Source organism: Lacerta agilis, chromosome 15, assembly GCF_009819535.1.
Source record: "Lacerta agilis isolate rLacAgi1 chromosome 15, rLacAgi1.pri, whole genome shotgun sequence".
Taxonomy (NCBI): Eukaryota; Metazoa; Chordata; class Lepidosauria; order Squamata; family Lacertidae; genus Lacerta; species Lacerta agilis.
This window is the reverse complement of record NC_046326.1, coordinates 28,247,300-28,267,935: the sequence shown is the minus strand read 5'-3', so window position 1 is coordinate 28,267,935 and position 20,636 is coordinate 28,247,300. Positions and strand designations below refer to the sequence as shown.

Genomic DNA, 20,636 nt, shown 5'->3' with positions numbered 1-20,636 from the left:
CTGAAAAGTTTTGATACATTTTTCTTTATCTAGTTATTGCTGCAATAAGGTATAATTGTAAAATATGAACGATATAGGTATATTCTTGTTTGTTTCTTTGGATGTTTGTCAGTGTTTGTGGGTGTTGTTAAAAAATTCAATAAAAAGTTATTTAAAAAAAAGTGGGCTCCTCCTGCCAGACCCCCTTCCAGGGCTTTTGCCTCTCCAGCTCCCTGGAGTGGCAGTGCCCAGGGGGAAGAGCAGTGGGCTGCAGCCAGCGATAGCCCTCAGCAGCTTCCCCTTCATCGTTTGGGCAGGTGAAGTTGAACTTCTCTCCCTCTGCTCCCCCCAGAATAAGACATGGCCTCTTCTGGCACCCCTTTTGAAGAACAGAGAAGGGTGGGCCCAGGGGAAATGTATCCATCCCTTTAACCACAGGGAGCTGCATCATAAACCCCAGCTGAGAAAGGAAAAAGTGAACAGAGGATGTGAAACCAGCCCTGGAATGTGGCTACAGGATCTCTGAAGAATGGGCTGGGCTAATCCTGGCCACAGTGGCGAAGCCTGGCCACACTTCAGAAGCAGTGGCAATCCCCTGCCCCACCTCGTTCGTCACTGCTAACTGTTCCGCTCCTTTTCACAAACACCCTCTGTCCACCAGAGGGGACCATGCTTGGCCTGCAGAAGCAAAGGCCTCCCCGCCTGCCTGCTTGCCTCAGGACTCTGGTTCTGAGCCAAGCTTCCTGGTCCAGTCAGCCAGATTCCATTCTATAAATACCTGCTGCCGGCTCCACTCCCCAAACGGGATGCAGGCGAGACAAATGGGCCTGTCTTGAGCCAATCGCAACGTGGGAAGGGAGGCTTGCAAAGGATCGTTCTGGAAGCCAAGGAAGGGCACAGGCAGGCAGGCAGGGAGGGAGGAAGTTCAGGCTGTTTGTCCCCAGGGAGCAATTTGCATACACGTGTGTGTGTGAGAGAGAATACACCCAGGTACATGCCACCATCCTGCCTGTCTGCTTGAGGCCACCTAACCCGACCCCTCATATGCCAAGAGGAGTTTGCAGATCTCTTCTTATTTATTTAGTATATCATTTATATCTCACCCTTTTCTCCAAGGAGCTCAAGGTGGTGCACATGGTTCTCCCCCTCCTCCATTTCATACTCACAACAACCCTGTGAGGAAGGTTAGGCTGAGAGACAGTGGCTGGCTGAGTGAGTGATTTGAACCCTGGTCTGTCCCTGGTCCTAGGGCAGCATTCTAACCACTACACCACACTGGCTCTCTTCTGCATACTGCATAGCTTCCCTGTAGTTCTCTGGGTGGTTCCCAAAGTTCCCGCTTCCCAGCCAGAAAAGGGCAGGAAACAGTAAGGAGTGGCTGGAGATGAATAAAAGCAGGGCACAAAAACTGTCTTCCATATTTTCCCTTCCCAGATTCTTTGGCCGTGTTAAAGCACAAGGGAGGGAAAGGCCACAGTCAGGTGGAGCCACCCACAGTACAAAACAGACACACCCGGAAGTATTGTGGTGGGTGGAGAGGGAGCTCCAGATTGGCCTCCCCTCCGGCATGCCTAGTCCAGGGGCCCACAAATCAGGGGCGTAGCAAGGTAAATTGGTACCTGGGGGCAATTTTTTTTTGTCAACCCCCCCCCCCCGAGGCATGGGAAGGTCAGGTGGTACCCGGTGCAGAAAATTTCTTGTCAACCCCCCCCATTGATTCCCCCCCACTGCAAAAATGGTTTAAAGATATTTCATATTTTCTAAAAAAAGGAATAACAAATAATAATAATAATAAACTTTTTTTATATCCCACCCTCCCTGGCCGAAGTCGGACTCAGGGTGGCTAACATCAGATACATAACATTGGTATAAAATCAAACAATAATTAAATTACCTCCTAAAAACATCTCAAAATCAAATTAAAGTCTAATTAGATGGCTTTCCACAGGGTTAGGGTTGGGAACAGTAAGTGTTCTCTGAACTAAAATGTCAGCCTTCATGACACAGGAAAACAGCCCATTGAACAGCTATTTTGGTGGAGGAGGGTCAAGATATTAACCGATATGCATGAAATTTCATATATAGCTATATAATCCCTAGTATAGTAAGATAAGACCTTCGGAGCACGCATTAAAATTTTTTTTAAAAAAAATTCAATCCCCCCCCCAATTTTTCAAAAAAAAAATTGTTCCTTGATAATTTGTCACCCCCTCCATTATGGAACCTGGGGCGGCCTGCCCCCCCTTGCTACGCCCCTGCCACAAATCAGGAGAGGGCTGTAGCTCATTGGTGGAGTATCTCCCTTTCATGCAGAAGGTCTCTCCCTAGCAGCATCTCCAGGTAGGGCTGAGAGGGTCTGATGCCTGAAACCCAGCAGAGCCACTGCCCGTCAGGTGGGGCAATACTGAGCTAGATGGACCGATGGTTGGCCTATGTATAAGCAGCCTACTCTGTGCCAGTACTATCATTCATAGAATCATAGCATTGGCAGGGACCCTGAGGATCATCTAGTCCTACCCTCTGCAATGCAGGAATATGCAGCTGTCCCAAACAGGGATCGAACCCGCAGCCTTGATTAATGGCACCATGCTTCACTCAATTGAGCTGCCAAGTCAATTTTAAAAGGAGCGATCCACAGTTCCACAAGACAATTCAGGTTGTTTCACTTGCATGAGAATTCAGACCCACAACGCCCTGTCGGTGATGATGCCGCCTCTCCTGCCAACTATGGCACCCAGTTCCCAGGTGGGGCTAAATCCTGCATCCCCAAGGGAGGCTGCTGCTGCTGCTTCTGGCCTTTTTGTTCCTCTGCCCAGCCAGAGATCCCCTAGGTACCCAGAGTGCTTTGCAGATGACTGGAAGAGGCAAACAGCCCCACTTACTTTTGTGTGGAACTCCATCTTGGTTCTCAGCAGTTTGAGGTAGATGCTGCACAGCTGCCCGTAGCCCTCGCTCAGGTGGCCCTAAGGGGGAGAAGGGGGCAGGAGAGAGTGAGGGCCAGGGCTGGCAGGAGGAGCTCTCTCCCTCCTGGGAATAAATAAGCATTTTGTACTGGGAGCTTTTACAGGGACAGGGACAGAGCATCTGCTTGGCATGCAGGAAGCATGCCCCAAGTCCAGCATCTCTAGTTGGAGCTGGGAAGTGTCTCCTGCCTGAAGCCACAGAGAGTCTCTGCCAGTCTGTGCAGAAAATATGGAGCTAGATGGACAAAGGGTCTGACTCAGCATAAGGTAGCTCCCTATGAGAATAAGGGGCACCTGCTAAGCTACAGAGAATGTCCAAAGCTCAAGAGAAATCTAGTTCAGGCAGACTCGGCCCTCCAGATGTTTTGCAACTACAACTCCCATCATCCCTGGCCACTGGTCCTGTTAGCTAGGGATAATGGGAGTTGTAGTCCCACAACATCTGGAGGGCCGAGTTTGCCTATGCCTGGTCTAAGATGCTGCTCTGGCACACGGACTTGCATGAGCTGGCCAGGATCAGGGGTGAGAAGGAGGGAGAGAGGGAAGAAGAGTCTGTGTGTGCCTGGGCACTATTTTATTTCATTTATTCAGGACATATTTATGTATTTATTTATAAAAATATTTGTATCTTGCTGTATCATAAAAATATATCAAAGTGGTTTGCAGCAATGAAACCACAAAGCCATAAAATAATAACCAGAAAAAAATGTTTAAAAACATACATCCATTAACCATTGTGTAAAGATGTATTCTGAATTGCCTGCATAGGCCTGGCAGAATAGAAAAGTTTTCAGCTGGCATTTAAAAGTTGGCACTGAAGGTTTGTCAAATATCTAGTGGCAAAGTGTTCCACAGGGCTGAGCCGATGACACTAAAGGCTTTGTTCCTTGTTTTTGTTGAATGAGCCTCGCTAACTCAGGGAACAACCAACGAAGCTCCTGCAGATGACCTCAGTGACTGAGCTGGGATATCAGGCTTCAAGCAGTACCTCAGGTACCTGGAACTAAGGCGTTCAGGTCTTTGTGAATTCATGCAAGGACCTTGGAACAGGCTCGGTAGTAGATGGGCTCAGACAGTGCTCTCTGTCTTACAACCAGTATCAAGCCAACTCACAGCTTCCAGGATGCGCAGTGCCTTCCCTCGCCCACATTCTCATTCTCTTGGGCGGGGAGACCAGCTTTCAAAAGGCTGGATCTCCTTCTCCACTGGTGCCTGCCCTCCAGAGACTGGCAATTAGCAAGAGTCTGAACTGAAGCATGTCTGGAAAGGCAGACTGGTGGGCGTGAAGAACTATTAGCACATGGCAAGTGGGTGTGTGGAACACCCATCCACCCACAACCCTTTGCCTTCCTAAGAGCCCCGAAGTCAACTCAGAAGGGCAACAGACAGGTGGGGAAGGAGAAGGAGCTGATAAGAGTAGCAACAATAACAATAGAAACACCAGCCGACTGTTCAGAATTGAACATGCTTGGCCAGCTGGCTCAACGAACAGGGAATTTGGCAGGGAGCTCAGGGGGCGGTATGATCCAAATTTGGTTTATTGAATGGGGAGTCATGTCTGTCTCAGAGCTTCTGAAAAAACATGTCCCATTACCAAGCGGACTTCCACACTCTCTGCCCTCCTGATCCAAAGGGGAGGCATCTAGCTTGCTCCCTGACTCAGGACCTTGATAGCAGATGAAGGGACTCTCTCCAGGCCCAGCCGGCACTTACCCACATACGGCTGGTGTCGCTGAGCTCGCTCTTGTACCTCACAGAGTCCTTCAAGACCTGCCAGGGAAAAGGAGACAAGGATTTTGATAAAATCTTCAGGTACTGGATGCCAGCGACGCATCCTGTATTGGGCTTGTGGTGGCAAAGCCTCCCATGCTGCTTGGCTGAGCTGGTGAGGTGGGACTGAATACTCAGCTGCATGGAGAACTACAGGCAGTTTGCAGACCAATGTCTGTGAGGGAAAGGACAGCTGGAAGTCTGGCTGGGAATAAAACCTCACACAGGGGCAGCAGTATCGCAGGAAGGAGTCCTGGGATATGGGAAGTTTAGGGGACAAAGCAGCACTGAAGTGAGGAAGCTGAAATATAGGTGCAGGGTAGGCACTGAACCCTAAAAGTGGAGGCTGAAGGAAGGGGAGGTGGACAACGAGGTTTGAGAAAAATGGTGCAGATGGCAGAGAATTGACGCCATCAGAAAGGGACCCTGGAACGCTCAAGAGGCTGTTTAAAAGAAAGCAATAAGATGAAGGCAGTGGACTAGGAAGCGGGACCCTATCTCAGCAATGGGTAGCAATAGGACCACATGGAACAGGCAGGGAGTTGTCATGTCTAGCACTGACCTGGGACCAGATTTGGACTCCTCAGGGTATGAGCCAGACACCCCACAGGTCTAGGAGCAGGCAGGGCCCCCTGGAACCAGTGCTGAGGACCCCCTTGAAGGGGTCAATGAACTCAGATGGCTGGGAAACTCTGGGGTGGCCCTTGCAGTGGGTACCACTTTATGATCCTACTTTGGGGGGGGTTAATCCATCTTTAAATAAATCTCAAAGACTTTTGCAACTTAAAAAATATGATATAGAGCTAGAGCACTATCATAATGCTATAATTAAGCATATATTTATCTCAGATTTCCTTACAAGTTATCACCATTAGCTATGTTACTAAATTGGTGGTGACCAAAAAGGATTTTTTAAATATATATTTTTAAAGTAACATTATACTATTTCAGTATTGTGGAACTCCTGCCCTGGAGGCCTGTCAGGCTATTTCTTTATTAATGTCTACTGAAAACTGGTTTCAACAAGGCTTTAGGTCCTCAGTTGTTACCTTTCGCTGCTGGCGTTTAAAGCTGCTCTGCTTCCTGAAACCTGGATCTGGATTGAATCTGATCTGCTGCTGCCTTAAACGATTTGTTTTTATAATGACAAGCAATTCCTTGATCATTTCTAAACCTTGTAAGCTGCTTAGTGTGTCCGTGGACAGAGAAGTAGGATAAAAGTAATGAATCAAAAGAGGGCATGGGTCCTAGTCGGCCCCCGAAAGAAAAGAGGTGGAATCCTGTCCCTCCTGCCCCTATGCTCTGCCACCAGCCTCTAAATGAAGGCCTTTAGTTGGCTCCATCCCAACAGGAAACAGGAAGCTGGTCAGTTCATGACCTCCAGAACAGAGAGAGGCCTTGGGAGAAGAGGCTGCTGCCCTTACATTTGGATGTCCATCACGGAGGAGCTTGTGGAAGACGTGGCAAAATTTCCAGCAGAGGACGGCATTGCTGGAGAGGGGCAGCCGGCTCACGACGGCCCAGAAGGTGTGGGCTCCTTTCTCGTGGTGCGTCCCCAGGATGCATGGTGAGAGATGCAGGCTAAGGAAAGAATTCCAAGGAAGGGAGCATAGAGAATATAGGGCAGTGCTTTCGGGTAACAAGCAGGCTCAAAGCCCAGCATCTACACGCATGGAACACACACACACACACACAACCCTAACACAGGTGCTTTGTTCCAGCTCAGCTTGGCCAGGCCACGATGGGCATTTTGCCCCAGCAAGGCAGACGCAGCCTCTGCCTCCACCTTCCCCCAAAGCTGCCAAATTCCAAAAGGATATTTCTGGCGTGTTTCTCTTTGACGGCAACTTCCTGAGCATTAATGGCCTTGTTGATGCTGACAGTCTAAAAAAGAAAGGAGAGGAGGAGGGAAAGCATTAGTAGGAGAGGTTGCAATTGTAGAGAGAAAGGTAATCCCCCTTCCCACAACCCTGCTAGCACCACCTGTGCCGTGTCCCCCCCCCCATCTGTCAATCCCCACACCCATCTCTGAGAAGATTCTGGTGGGTCTCTCGCACTCAGCAGTTGCCAAGAATTGTCCCCCTTGGCACAGTGGTGAGGCCAATGAGATGGGCCAAGGGATGTTGAAATCAGCCCAACTGTCCTGAACATAGGCTGGCTGCGGAGTGGCTGCAATAACTCAAGAGGCAGAATCTTCGTCCAGTGGAGGCTGGAATGTACAAACCCTGAAGGAACCTGGAAGCCTCAGAACATCCTCCTCCAGGCGCAACAATTCAGGGCAAACTTCTCAGACCCCCTCCAATTTCCCACTCACTACTCCTCATTACATGGGTCCATTAGCTTGAATAAAAAACTCCTCTGCTTCTGGAGAAGCCCTTAGTGGGACAAAGCACAGCAGCACGTGACTCCCAAGATGGTCCCCCCGCCCCCCGTACACGGTTCTTGGAAGCAGGCCTGGAGTTGAGCATCATGGCCTGACAGCCAAAGTCTTAGAATCATAGAACTGTAGCGTTGGAAGGGACCCAGCCTCCAGCAATGCAGGAACCTCAGCTCAAGCATCCATGACTTCCAGGCACCAGTTCTGGCAACTAGGAATGGCACAGTTGGATGGGAGGCTGCACCAGCCTGGCTGTCTGCCAAAGTTACAGGGAGATCCTACCTACAGCTTTCTCTATGAGCAATGATGCACTTCAGCAAGAAGTCAGTGTATGTCTGGATGTGATGGAGGATGTGCCTGTCTTGCTTGCAAACAAACCACCAGTGGTGGTTGAGGTAGGGGGCTTTGTGGTGAGGCTAAGGTCTGGGCCGCCCTTGGAAAAAAAATCCCTTATCCTGACAGATCCCCAGTTATCCTCTAGCATAGTAGTTTTCAGGCCACTGCCCTTTTGGTCCCATAAACTCAACCCGTGCCCGCTATCCTACCCTATAAATGTATTATTCACAATAGCGGTTTGCATGAACCACTAAGAAAGATAATAACACAATAATATTCAGAACGGTAACAATTAATTGCACATTTATTCAAAATCCAATTAAAACTATTTAGTTCAATTCAACAAAGCTGATGAACTTGACCCAGTGATACCAGCTTTTCAAAGTCTGATAGTCATTTACTCCCGCAGTAACCCCCCTGGGGGGCAGTACCACTCACTTCCAGAACTGCAGCAGTTACCCTCATTAAAAAGCCACCTGCGGAAGACCCTGGCTAGGTCTGCTCCTCCTACCAACACTATCTCACTTTACAGTGAAGCGATGTGAAGTGGATCTCTGATGTTCTATAGCAGAGCTTTCCAAACTATGTGTCATGACATGTTAGTAGTGTATTGGCTGCAGTGTGTTGTGTGAATGCTCCCCGCGCTCCTCCCAGGCCTGGAAAGGAGTTAGTTTAACCTCCGGTGTGCTAGTAAAGTTGAATTACTCTGTCACAAAATGATGCACGTCTAAAAACTATGTCACCAACACAAAAAGTTTGGAAAGCTCTGTTCTATAGAAATGAAATTATTTAGTGTAATGTTATCTGCAATCTGTATTTTTAATGGGTCTTATAACCATAGCAAAAGATAACTTACATGAAACATGAAATAGGTTTTAGAGAGCTGCAAAGGGTGTCACAATCATAGTTATTCCATGTATGGCATAGCCCACTATTCAGGAACATTCTGATATATAGAGAACATTTCCTAGCACAGCCCCTAGAGAGGGTTTAAAGTACGCACTGGAGGTTTGCACAATTAAAGTGAATTAGAGTGCTCTATAGTGACAAACCCGCCTAAAGAAGATGGTGGACTTTTGCAGTTAGGAAAGTGATGGGGAAATGCACCGAAAGGTATGTGATGAACAAATAATTAACTGGAAGGCATGTAACCCACAAACAAATAAGAACAAATGCTCAGCTATGACTGGACATGGTCTGCCCCCCCCCATAAGCTTTGTGCAAGCAGATCAGGATGAAAGATTAATAAAGTGGTTACCCAGAGGAGTACAAGGACAGAGTGGCACAACTTTCCCATCTGTGGTCTGCTCTAGATGAGATAAACAAGTGTCAGAAGCTCAGCACGGAAGCAGCCTCACATTTCACTGCCTGCGCTTCTCATCCTGACTGAGTAAACTGAGGAAATCTTACAGAGTGACTCAGCATTGCCCATCACCAGGCTCCATATTTGGGTATCTTAAAGGGAAATCGAGATTTGCTTTTGCCCTCTGCCAGGACTCACTAGTCCTGTCTTAAAGATCCCTCCAAAAAGCTGTGACTTTGCTTCGTCATACAACCTAATTTAGGGCTACACAAAAGCTCACTAGCCTCAGTATTTGCCTCTGCTAAGCTAGAGCAAAACACACCACCCACCCCAATATCAATTCAAGCTACATAGGGCTGGATCAAGGCCATCAAGTCCAGGTACTGAAAGTGGGTGCTCTGAAGGGAATCAAAACTCGAGTACCAAAAGCAGATCAAGGCATGCCATGCCCCGGGTGCCTCTTGGTGCAAAGCAGATGTTAAAATCAGTAGCCAGTCAAGCAAACGGAACATACAACATCACCATAACATACCATGGTCCCCCAACAGCTTAACTTGGGATGGGGCTCATCTTGTCACAGTTCGGATCAGTTCAGTCAAACCTCTCAGTCAGATCTCCCCAAAGCAAACTTCTGTAGAAGTCCACCCAACTCTGAGTCACCTGTAACCATGAGGACACGCCACAGGATGCAGGGAAAGACCCAACATTTTAGGAAGGTCCTTCTAAGACTGCGTATAAACCTTTTGGGGAGGTCAGAAAACTCCCAGGCAGGCATCAAAACATTGATGCTTTTCTCTTGAAATCTGTCATTCCTTTGGGGCTGTGCAGTGCCTTGCCCCCGAGAACTGGATTCTGCCTCCAAGGATTCCCCCAAGCATGCAATCTGGAGCGCTAGATTCAAACGCGTACAGAACATTCTGTGGAGAGTCACTGTTCTCTCTTCAAAACCACAGGGATCCCATGACTTTCTGTGAGGTGTTTATGCACCCCCTCTCCTCCCACAAAATAATTCCATCATCTGGGGGTGGGAAGAAAAGGAAGCCTTGCACTCCCGCTGAGCTGACAGCTGCAGTGTCACTCTGAAAAGGCTTCACCCAGGAGGGATTCCAGGCCCAGCTGCAGAGTCATGAATGAAGCTTCTCTGGCTGAGCTTGGGTGTGTGTGTGTGGGGGAATGGTTATGAAGGTGCAAGGCAACATTCTGGGGCCCTGTCTCCTCCCCTCTGCATCAGCTCACCATCCCTTTCCTGGAAGGTTTATACACTGAAATCAAAACCCTCAGGGCTGAGGGTTTCCTGGACCCACAGAAGGAAATGGTCAAGGCTCAGCTGAAAGGGTGGCATTGTCCAGCACTTCCTGCTCCAGCAGCTCTGTATGCAGCAAGTTCTGTAAAGGCAACGTGCAGGAAAATGCCAGCTTCATTCCACACCCGCCCGCCCCATGCATAGCAACAGGAAGCTACAGCCAAGGCAGGAGAGGCACCAGATGGGCTCATTGCTACTCCCCAGCTGATATCACAACTGGCATGAGATCAAGAAAGAAGCCACAGCATTAATGAGCTCCTGGTCCAAAATTATCCATGGAAATCCCAGAAACCCAACTCTTCCTTATCATAGCAATTTGTGGATATTAAGCTGTTTTTGTCTGGCAAGGTCTAAACAAGGACAATGGCTTCTTCAAAGCAGTCCCCACCCCTCAAATTAGGTTCACACTTGGTGCTTTGGTGATTGATTTGCAGATGTGGTGTTTAAGATGCGCCACCAAACCCTGTCCTCAAGAGAACACCAATCTCAGTGTTAGAAACCCAGATATAAGCTAGGCGCACTTTGGATCTAGGGTTTGGTCGCCACAACGGAAAGTCTATTTGCCAGGGGGTTGGACTAGATGACCACAATTCCACAACTGTATGATCTCAACTACATTGCTTGACTTGCAACAATTCATTTGTCCCAGTATGAAAGAAGAAGAAACACACACAGGAGTAACTGGACCCATGCCAGTAGCAAAATGCTCCTGGAGAAATTTCAACACCTGGACCACCCCCGTCTCCCCTGAATCCAGGACTTCCCTCTTGTCTCTGAGTGTTTCACTGATTACCTCAAAGTGGGTGTCCAATGATAAATTGAGCTAGGAGCTGCCAGGAGAGGAGCGGAATGTCCACTGCTGGCCCCATAAAAACCTTCAGCACTGCAGCAAACCAACCAGTGATTATTCTGGGCAAAGCTGAAAGCTGGGAGGAGGCCACTCTGGGCAGGCCAGCAGCATCAGTCGAGGGTGCTTTGGGGCTCTGAGATCAAAGGTGGGGGGGGGGGGAGACTTGCAGCTCAAATGTTAAGGCCACAGGTCACATGCACCAAGCACAGTTCTGGCTCTTGAAGTCAGCCTCTGGCACAAAGCCCACTGAGAATGGAGGCAGACCTACCTTAGGCCTACTTTTTCTCAACAAAATCCAGGTCTTTCCTGCCTGCCCTACAACTGCCCTTATAGGAAACTGGAACTATAAACTGCCCTGAATCCAAGAAGCAAGTGGCAGTTTCCAAGCCCTGCAAGAGGGAGGACTGCCCTGTACCCTTCCATCACTCCCAGAGTTATGACAGGGCACAGGAAGCTGGCCAAGCATCAGTTTACCAGTGTGCTCTGCCAAGGGCTTTTAGCAGTAAAGAGCCTTTGAAGATGCTCCCCCCCTTGCAGGCAGGCCTTCCTAGAGTTTTGGGGAGGGGCCACACAGCTCAGTGGCAGAGTGTTTGCTCTGCCTTGCAAGCAGAAGGTCTCAGGTTCAATCCCTGGCATCTCCAGGTAGGAGTAAGAGGGACTCCTGCATGAAATCCTGGAGAGCTGCTGCCAGTCAATGTAGACAATACTGAGACAGATGGACCAATGGTCTGACTTGGTATAAGGCAGCTTCCTATGTAACTGTGGAAGACAGAATAAGCAAACTGATTTGAAACATGTCACCATCACCATCATCATCATTTTTCTTACTTACTGAATTTGTTCACTGCTTTATCTTGCCCAGGTCAACCCTAAGTGATTTATGACTAACCTGGTTGTAGAGGAAAGTTTTTGCCTGGTGCCTAAAGATATAACAATGACACTAGGTGAAACTCCTTGGGGAGAGAATTCCATAAATGGAGAGCACTGCAGAAAAGGCCCATTCTTGTGTTGCCACTCTCTGGACCTCTTGTGGAGGGGGCACACAAAGAAGGACCTCAGATAATGATCACAGAGTCCAGGTCAGTTAATATGGGGAGAGGCGGCCGTTGAGGTATCTTGAACCATTTGAGGCTTTATATGTCAAAACTAGCACTTTGAATTTGGCATGGAAACAAATTGGCAGCCAATACAGTTGGGCCAGGATTGGCGTTATAAAACCGTCTTGCCCCAGTGAGCAACCTGCTCAATGAATTCTGCACCAGCTGGAGTTTCTGAACCGTCTTCAGAGGCAGCCCCAAGTATAATGCATTGCAATAATCTAATGTAGAGGATACCAGAGCACAGACTACAGTAGTTAGGCTATCCCTGTCCAGATAGGGGTGCAGCTGGGCCACTAGCCAAAGCTGATGGAGGGCACTCCAAGCCACCAAGGCCACCTGAGCCTCAAGTGACAGCAAAGGATCCAGAAGTACCGCCAAGATACGTACCTGCTCCTTCAGATGGGGGAGTGGAACCCCATCAAGAGCAGGCAACATCCAATCCACCCAGTCTAGGGAACCACCCACTAACAGTGCCTCAGTCTTATCTGGATTGAGCTTCAGTTTATTGGCTCTCATCCAGCCCATTACTGGGTCCAGCACATCCACTGCACATCTCTACCAGAATAAGATTTCCAGGGGAGATCCTCTTTTTAAAGAGATCTATAGAAAAACCCTAATGCTGCATTCAAATGAATGCATACCATTTAAATGGTGACAAAGCAGGACTTGAGGAATATGTAGAATAGCTATATAGGAAGGAAGCTATATAAATAATGTGCTCTCTGTTTACACAGTGCCCACACCCCCACGCAGTCACACGCAAGGTCTGAGCACTGGCAGCTTCTTCACACTCCAGGGCCAATGGGGTTGCTGGGGTCCTCAGTAACAGCTGCTTGGAATATCTGAGAATTTCGTTATTTCTTTAGAGTGAGTTATTTCACCTCCTTCCATTTGCCTCTTAATATATATATATATATATATATATATACATTTAGTTTGGTAAGCAATCAGATGTCTGATTTACCCAGGGAAACTGCTCAACACCTAAGCTATGTTCTACCCCAACTTCTCAAAACAGTATATGAAAACAATTTAGCATTTTGCCTGTATCATGAATTCCATTGTTTGTGGTTATACAACTCTAAGGACATGTAGTGACCCCCTCCCGTTTTTATCATTCTCCACCCCCACAAATTCTTGTGTTTCTCTTCCCCTCCCCAAATAAGAACTCATTACGAAACAGCACAGTGGTTCAAGGGTCCACAGGATTAAATTTCATCCTAAATTCTGAGCTCCATTGGCTTCACCTACACACTGGAATTTACACTCATAGTGCAACCTTGAAAAACAGATTTCAGACATGTAAGTTCTCTTTCTTTCGAACCCTATTAAGCTGTTGGGGTACATTGGATCTGCCTCCACTACAATCAGAAACAGGTAGGTAGCCGTGTAGTAAGGCTTTGGTGGTGATGTTACTACCAGGTGCCATCCGGTTGGCGCCAATCCATGACAGGGCCTTTTCAGTGGTAGCTCCCCAGTAGTGGAATGCACTCCCTAATGAGGTGCACCTGTCTCCATCATTATTAACTTGCAGGAGGTATTTGAAAACATTCTATTTATCCAGATGTTTGGTGGCTGAAGAATACTGTTGTAGGCAACCATAAGATCAACGAATTGAAAAATGTTTATAACTTTTAGATTATTTTTTTAAAATGTAACTTATTTTAGTTGTATTTAACTGTATTTTTTTTTAAAAATGTTTTACTGTTTTAATTTTTTTGCTTTGTTTTTGTTTTAAATGATACACTCATTTGGTGCCTGGGACACCTTGGGAAAGGATGGGATATAAATTTGATAAATAAATATTTGCTCAGAGCCTGGTATTTCATCTCTACATCTTCTGTTTTCTTTTCCAGAGCTTCCCAAAAGCCAAGTGAAGGATTTAAGTTAACATAGTGGGATCTAATAGCTTTTGTGACATACTATTTTATTCGGAATACAATGCCATTTTTTAAAAACATCTGTCAGAGTTGTATGCAACTAAGTCCCATTCAGAGTAGGCCTGCTGAAAATAATAAACCTGTTAATCATGTTCATCAACTTCAATGGGTCTACTCTAAAGAAGACTAGCATGGACAACCTCCTACCCCTTAACCTGGAATCATTTTGAAATCAACCATTAACTTTATTTTTGCAGTTAGAACTTCAAGGGGCTTGTTGGTTTATGCTGTCATATGTAAAACATGTTGCAGAAGAGTCTAGGAAATGTTCTGGAGGGAGAGTGATCAAGGAGCTCAAGCAGCCACTGGGGTAGGGTGGCTTACAGGAGCCACCACAAGCTTCCTTTCCAAAAAACTGCTTGCATTACTTCCCCATTCCAGGCAGCCTCACAGAGGCTTGGAAAGAGAAGGGAAGCCATGGCTCTTCAGCTCCAGGGCAGGAGGGCTGTGTTGCCCCAGGAAACAGGGCGAGGAGCCCCAGAATTTCCATAGTGGCAAGAGAGACTCCCCTAGGAAGAAAGATTTGCACAATTTGGGATTTTTTTGTTTAGAGAAAAAGCAAGTAAGAGGAGACATGATAAACGTCTGTAAAATTAGGCTCTTACGCTCAGGTTCTCCTTCCTGCTCAAGTGAACTTTCGTGGCTGAGTGTGGATTTGAACCCAGGTCCCCCAGGTTTGACTCTGACATTCTAACCACTACACCACAATGACTCTCTTATGCTAAGGGGCCCTCCCCAAAGCAGAGACAGCATCTGCCGGATCAAAAAGAGTCCTGTGAGGAAAATGTAACAAGGCTCAGTGCAAAGAGGGATGATAGTGGCGGCAACAGCCCGCTAAGCACCCGAGTGGCATGGCTCTTTCCACAAGAGGAAGCACAGAGAAGTAGCAAAGGTGTTTATCAAAGGCTGGCATATGCACCCTTTCAAGGCGCAAATGCACACACAGGATTCCAATTTTCAATCAGGCATATCAGCCTTGTTATCTCCCACAATTATGTTTTGCATTACAAATTTTGCACCAGGTTTTTTTTTGGGGGGGGGGGAACCTCTGCTGGCGCCACCCAACAGCTGCATCAAGAGTCTATCTGAATAACTAGGCTGTGCTTCTCCTGATTCAAAATGGCATCCAACAGTATCCAAACGTAAGCCCAAACCCACTGCTCCATCTCAGGAACCGTCACACCAAACTAACTGGGAGACAATGTATTCTCAGAGGCATTCCAATCAGTGCTAGTAAACCTAAAGTACCTCTATGGGCTCATTCGGATAACCCAAAGACCACCCCCACCCCTCTGCACAAAACAACAGCACTACCTCCCCCATTCTCATTTGGAGTGGGAATGCCACACCTTTCTAGCCCCCCCCCCCCGAACAGAATTCAAGCAAGCTCTAAGCACACAGTGACTTTGAGAAAGGGACACTCCCCCTTACCATGAAGGCAATTCAGGCACTGAAATGAAGAGCAATAGGGTTATTTGATCACAGAAAAGAAGCAGAAAGGAGATTGACTGTTCCCTCCCAGGTTCTTCAAGTGGCAAATTTCACTTGCCCCAAACAAGGAGAAGGTAGGTGATTTACAAGAGGATGTGTGTGTGTAATTGAAACATCCCTTAATAATCTGAATACATTTACCCTTCCACCATCAGTTAACATTTGGAGTGATCATTTTCTCTTATCTGAGGGGCTAACGCATCATTTTAAACCTGTAGCTCACCCTCAGCTTCTTCCAGAGGCTGCTGCAGCAGATCTCAAGGGCGGCTTCCCTGCCAATAGGTCAGCATCAACCTCATTATTCTACCCTTCAAAGCTTGCTGTTCCTAGCTTGAGCCATAAAAGTCTTTAGCCCTGCACTCCAGGTGCATCTGCCCTCTCTGACAGCTCAGAAGATGCTGCTCCCAGCAGCCCTTGAGACTGTGATGAGTTGCCCCTCTCTCAGTGGCAGTCCTGGACTGGAGCCAGGAAGCCCTGGATGCTTGTGTGTGTGTGTGTGTGTGCTTTCTCCTTCATGTCACTCTCAAGTCAACAGCTCACACCCTCTTGCCTCTAGGAATGTAAGAAGAAGCTTTATACCAAGAGTTATAGTGGTCTAGTTCAGGACTGTCTGCACTGACTGGGAGCAGCTCTCCAGGGTCTCTCCCAGCCCTACCTGGAGATGCCACCAGCGGTGGCACCTTCAGCATGCAACATAGTTGTTCTGCCACTGAACTACAGCACCCCCATGCCCTTCTGTGTGGCAAATTCAGACAGGAAGGAATGAAAAATGCAATGCCTCCTCTGTCCCTTCCCCCCCTTGCGCAACCGTCTTAAACCTTGCAATCTTTTTTTTTAAGCAGCTGGGGTTAAGCACACTGGTGGAATCATAACTATTAGTTTGAGCTGTATTCCGTATATCAGATCATTTAAGTGTTGGGCTCGTTCTTAGCTCTTGCCTCCTCTCCACCCACCTGCCACTTTTGTGACAGAGCCTACCTGTGGTTGCTGGTTCAGCAAGTACCCCTTGGTTTGGCTCCCCTCAAGGCATTATCACCATGCTCCAGAAACCCGCTACTCTTAAAGCACGAATTAGGGATGGAGGGGGAATTGTCTAGGTAGTATGATGTCACTGGCAGCCAATCAGTAGCTCGCAACCCCCACCCCCGAGGTGGGCTAACTCCCCCCCCCACCAAAGCCTGCCCCTTTTTGCTGCTTGAAAACAGCTCCTGCTCTGTAGGGTTCAACTGCTGTGGCTGCAGGAGGCAAACACCAACAGGCCACCCCCCCCACCCCCCAGGCAACGGAGTCTCCGGCGGGAGTCCTTCAAAGCCTTTCCTGCTGCTTCCGAAAGGCAGCCCTGGGGAACTCTCTGTTGCACAGAACCAACTTGACCCTTTTCGAGGTCGCGCCCTGCCCACTTCGGCCCAGATCCACCCGCAAAAGGAGGAAGGGAGGGATGGTGGTCCTGGACGCGCCCACAATGCCGGCTGCGAGTGTTTAGCTCAGCCGGAGACAGGTGGCGGCGGCTCTCTCTGCAACAAAGCAGAGCCTGGCTCTGCGCGCTTCCCCGCTAGGCATGTCCTAACCCAGGCTGGGAAGACGCCGCAAGGAGACTCCCGAGATGGGAAGGGGGGTGGATGGCTCCTGAGCCCTGCAAGGCTAGATAGATGAGAGGCAACCGGGGACAACGGAGGCAGCAACAAGCGCCTCCCTCCAACTCTCCTCTCGAGGAAATGGGAGGAGGAGGAAGAGAAGGCGAGCCCCACCTCGAGCAAGCCGATGTCCAAGGCTTGGGGTGGGACGGAGGACCACCCCGTCCTCCGGCTCTGGACCTCCTCCAGTGCTAAGTCTCTGGAGCCGAGAAGCCCCGAGAGTTCTACTGCAAGCGACGGCAGGGCACACAATGCGCTGGATTACCGCCCGGCCCGCTCCTCTCCCTTCTTGAAACGCCACCCGAGGCTAGTGACAAGCCCGGCACCCCGGAGAGAGTATCCGCGCCCCCATCCCGCCTGCCTGCCGGGGAGCATCCCGGGCGCCGCCCCTCTTACAAAGCCGGGCGCCATCTGCCCTCCGCGGCTCCCGTCCGCCTGGGTCGGCGGCGCCCTGTCCTTACCATCTTGCCCACCTCCATGGTCGGAGGCTGCTGCTGCTGGGGCCACCGCCGGTGGCGGCGACGGGGCGGGTCTCTCCCGCCCTCCTCTCCTCCCTGCTCCAGCTACAGCGAGATGCCCATGCCCGGGGAGGCGCTCCTTCCAAGAGAGAGGACCAGACGAAGGGGGCGGCGGCGACGATGGTGGCGACCCCACGGCCGCCCCTCCCCGGCGGTGGGATTGCGCCGCCCGCCCGCCGCGCCCAGGCGCAGCGCCGGAGTGAGCGAGCAAGCGAGCGAGCGCGGACGCGTCTGCGTGTGTGCTGGGAATGACAAAAGGCCGCCGCCGGCGCTCGCTCGCTCGCTCGCGCCCGCCCAGCTCTCTCCTCCCCTCCCCGGAAGGGCAGCAGGAGGGAAGCAGGCAGGCAGGGCTTCTCCCACCCCCCCACCCCGGGCTCAGGAGGCACAAAGGAAGAAACCGTGCAGAAGCAGCGGCCGCCCGCCGGGCCAGGCCCGGCACAGACCCAGCCAAGGCGGCGGGAAGGAGGAGTTTGCGCGGCAGCGCCCACGCGGGTAGAGACCCTCCTGATGCCTTGAGGGGTCACCAGGGCGCCGGGCAGGCAGCTTCATCGCCCCCCGGAGGATCGCCACTTTGCACAGAGACGGCGATGAGAGGAGCGAAACTCCCAAGCAGCAGTTCCCACCCCCCAGGACTGCCTGGAAAGGCAGCACAGGGGGCCTTGGTAGGATAGCCTGAGGTTAGGAGGATTGGGATGGCCTGAGGTTAGGAGGATTTATTCTGTTTTTAGTGTTCTGTTGGGAGCTGCCCAGAGTGGCTGGAGAAACCCAGCCATGTGGGTGGGATATTAATATTAATAATAATTTCATCTAGGGAAATAGAATCATAGAATTGTAGAGTTGGAAGGGATTCCGAGGGTCATCTAGTCCAAATCATTGCAATGCAGGAACCTCAGCTAAAGCATCCATGGCAGATGGCCATTCAACCTCTGCTTAAAAACCTCCAGTGAAGGAGAGCCATCACCTCTCATGTGAGGCTGTTCCCCTGTCCATGTGGCAGCTCTTGAGATATGGCTATCATACATATCTCCTCTCAGTCTCTTCTTCTCCGGGCTGAAGTTGCTTCAGACATTCCTCCTAAGGCTTGGTTTCCAGACAGACCCTTGATCATCTTGGTTGCTCTCCACTGCACATGCTCCAGATTGTCAACATCCTTCTTAAACAGTGGCACCCAGAATTGGACACAGTATTCCAGGTGCGGTCTGCCACGCACCTGGGTAATAATAATAATAATAATAATAATAATAAGTACCCCGCCCATCTGGCTGGATTTCCCCAGCCACTCTGGGTGGCTTCCAACAAAAATCAGATACAAAAGTATATAGCTCACTACTGGCTGGCAACAGCTCTAACCAGGGTTTTCAGCAGGGACCTTTGCTGAGGATTGAGCCTGGGCCCTTCTGTGGACAAAGCAGGCACCCTTCTCTCATTAACCCCCCTCAGATTTATGTTCCCTTAGCTGCGCCTCCTATTGCTTCTCACAAGTGTTGGATGGAAAAGAAGACAAAGGTGTTCATCCTGCCTCTGAGGTCCTTTGCAGTGCCAGCAGCTCAACTGAAACCATATCTGCACAGACGCCACCACAAAGAATAAAAGGCACAACACTCCCTATAGCAATAAAGCCACATTGTCACAGTAGCCTCTGAAAGAATGATGTAGAAATGTGGGATAGAATTTTTTTTTTTATAAAGAAAGCAGTGCTGGTTTTGTTTCCGTAAACTCTGGCACTTTTCACATGCTCCTTTCCCCCACAACCTGCATTCAAAAGCAATAGCTTCCATAAACTTGACCTTTTCCTCCCTGCCTCTCCTTTAAAATTTTGTGGAAGGGTACAACAAGAGCCTTCTGGCCCCTTCCTCTGAAAAGCCTTGACCATATCACCACTGAACAGAAACAAAGGAACTGGAGAGGCTTGTCCCACAACAGCCCACCAGCACCAGCCTTCATCATATTACACCTTTATGTGGATTTAATTGTAAGCCAACTTGGAAACTGGAAACTGGTCTTAAAACACACACCAAGTTGCAGGATGAGATCTGAAGTGCAGTCAAGCTGAGGTGGGGTTAAAAGTAGAATTGAGGGCAGAAGTCACCTGACCTGAGTGGAAGAAGCAAGCCTTGGCACAGTGACTGTGTAAGAAAGTAGGAAGAGTCCTGCTGGACCAGGCCAGTGGCCCTTGTGGCCCAGCATCCTCTTCTCACAGTGGCCAACCAGATGCTCAGTTGGGGAAACCCACAAGCAGGACCTGAGTGCAACAAGAACCCTCCTATGGTTTCCAGCAATGGGTGTTCAAAAGCATTACTGCTTCCACAATGACAGAGCATAGCTACTGTAGCTAGTTAGCCATCAATAGCCATTTCCTCCATGAATTTGTCTAATCCTCATTCAGAGCCATCTGGGTTGGTGGCCCTACACAGTCTGCACTGTAAGGAGACTCCTAGGAACTCGGTACCACAAGGTCTGCTCTTTCTATCCCACAGAAGCCTACATGAGAACTGTAATGACAAGCTCAACAGTGCAGTCACTTGCCCACCACACTCTCCCAGCCATTAGCACACACACTGCCCATGTGATTGCAAAATGCAGTCCTGCAAAACTGCACATTGCTGATTTCCGGTTCTCTTTGTGTTTCCCACCCAAAGTGCTAAGTCATTTCCCCTCTGAGAGACCTGGAAGTGACAGGAAAGGACATGAAGCCTAAGGAGGATAACAGGATAGCAGAATCAGTGCAGTCCATACACTTAAATACCTGGACTTTAAATGATATTTTCGCCTAACTTGTTTTTGAGTGGTGTGTGATTTTTAAAAACATGAAATTTTGCCACACAGTGTCAGCTGAAGAATTGGTCAACTCCACCCCTCTGCATCCAACTGTGGCCCACCAGGAGCTACAGGAAAGCTCACATAGGCAGGGCAAGATGGGCAAGAACCTCTTTGGTTTCCAATACCCCATAACTGAAGCTATCCCAATTCTGAATAAAGAGACTTTGAGCTATTATGATCAACAATATACCGGTAGTCATAATGTCTATTAATGTTTCTTACTGTTCTTTGAAAGCTATCACAATGTACTGT

The 20,636-nt window shown here is 49.1% G+C and overlaps 1 protein-coding gene across 3 annotated transcripts in view; it reads right to left on the bottom strand.

The window, feature by feature from the left end:
* HIP1 (huntingtin interacting protein 1) overlaps positions 1-20,636 on the bottom strand; it is a 66,237-nt gene that overhangs the window by 23,281 nt on the left and 22,320 nt on the right. Inside the window, exons 1-5 of one of the 3 annotated variants that reach the window (XM_033172608.1) lie at positions 17,508-17,770; positions 6,533-6,596; positions 6,137-6,279; positions 4,656-4,712; positions 2,862-2,942 (exon numbers count right to left, since the gene is read on the bottom strand). In XM_033172608.1, the coding sequence (XP_033028499.1) occupies positions 2,862-2,942; positions 4,656-4,712; positions 6,137-6,279; positions 6,533-6,596; positions 17,508-17,525 (363 nt within the window). In that variant the 5' untranslated portion in view covers positions 17,526-17,770. Of the gene's footprint in view, positions 1-2,861; positions 2,943-4,655; positions 4,713-6,136; positions 6,280-6,532; positions 6,597-9,260; positions 9,281-17,507; positions 17,771-20,636 lie in introns of those variants that run through there. The other 2 variants (XM_033172609.1, XM_033172607.1) reach the window with 2 other exon arrangements.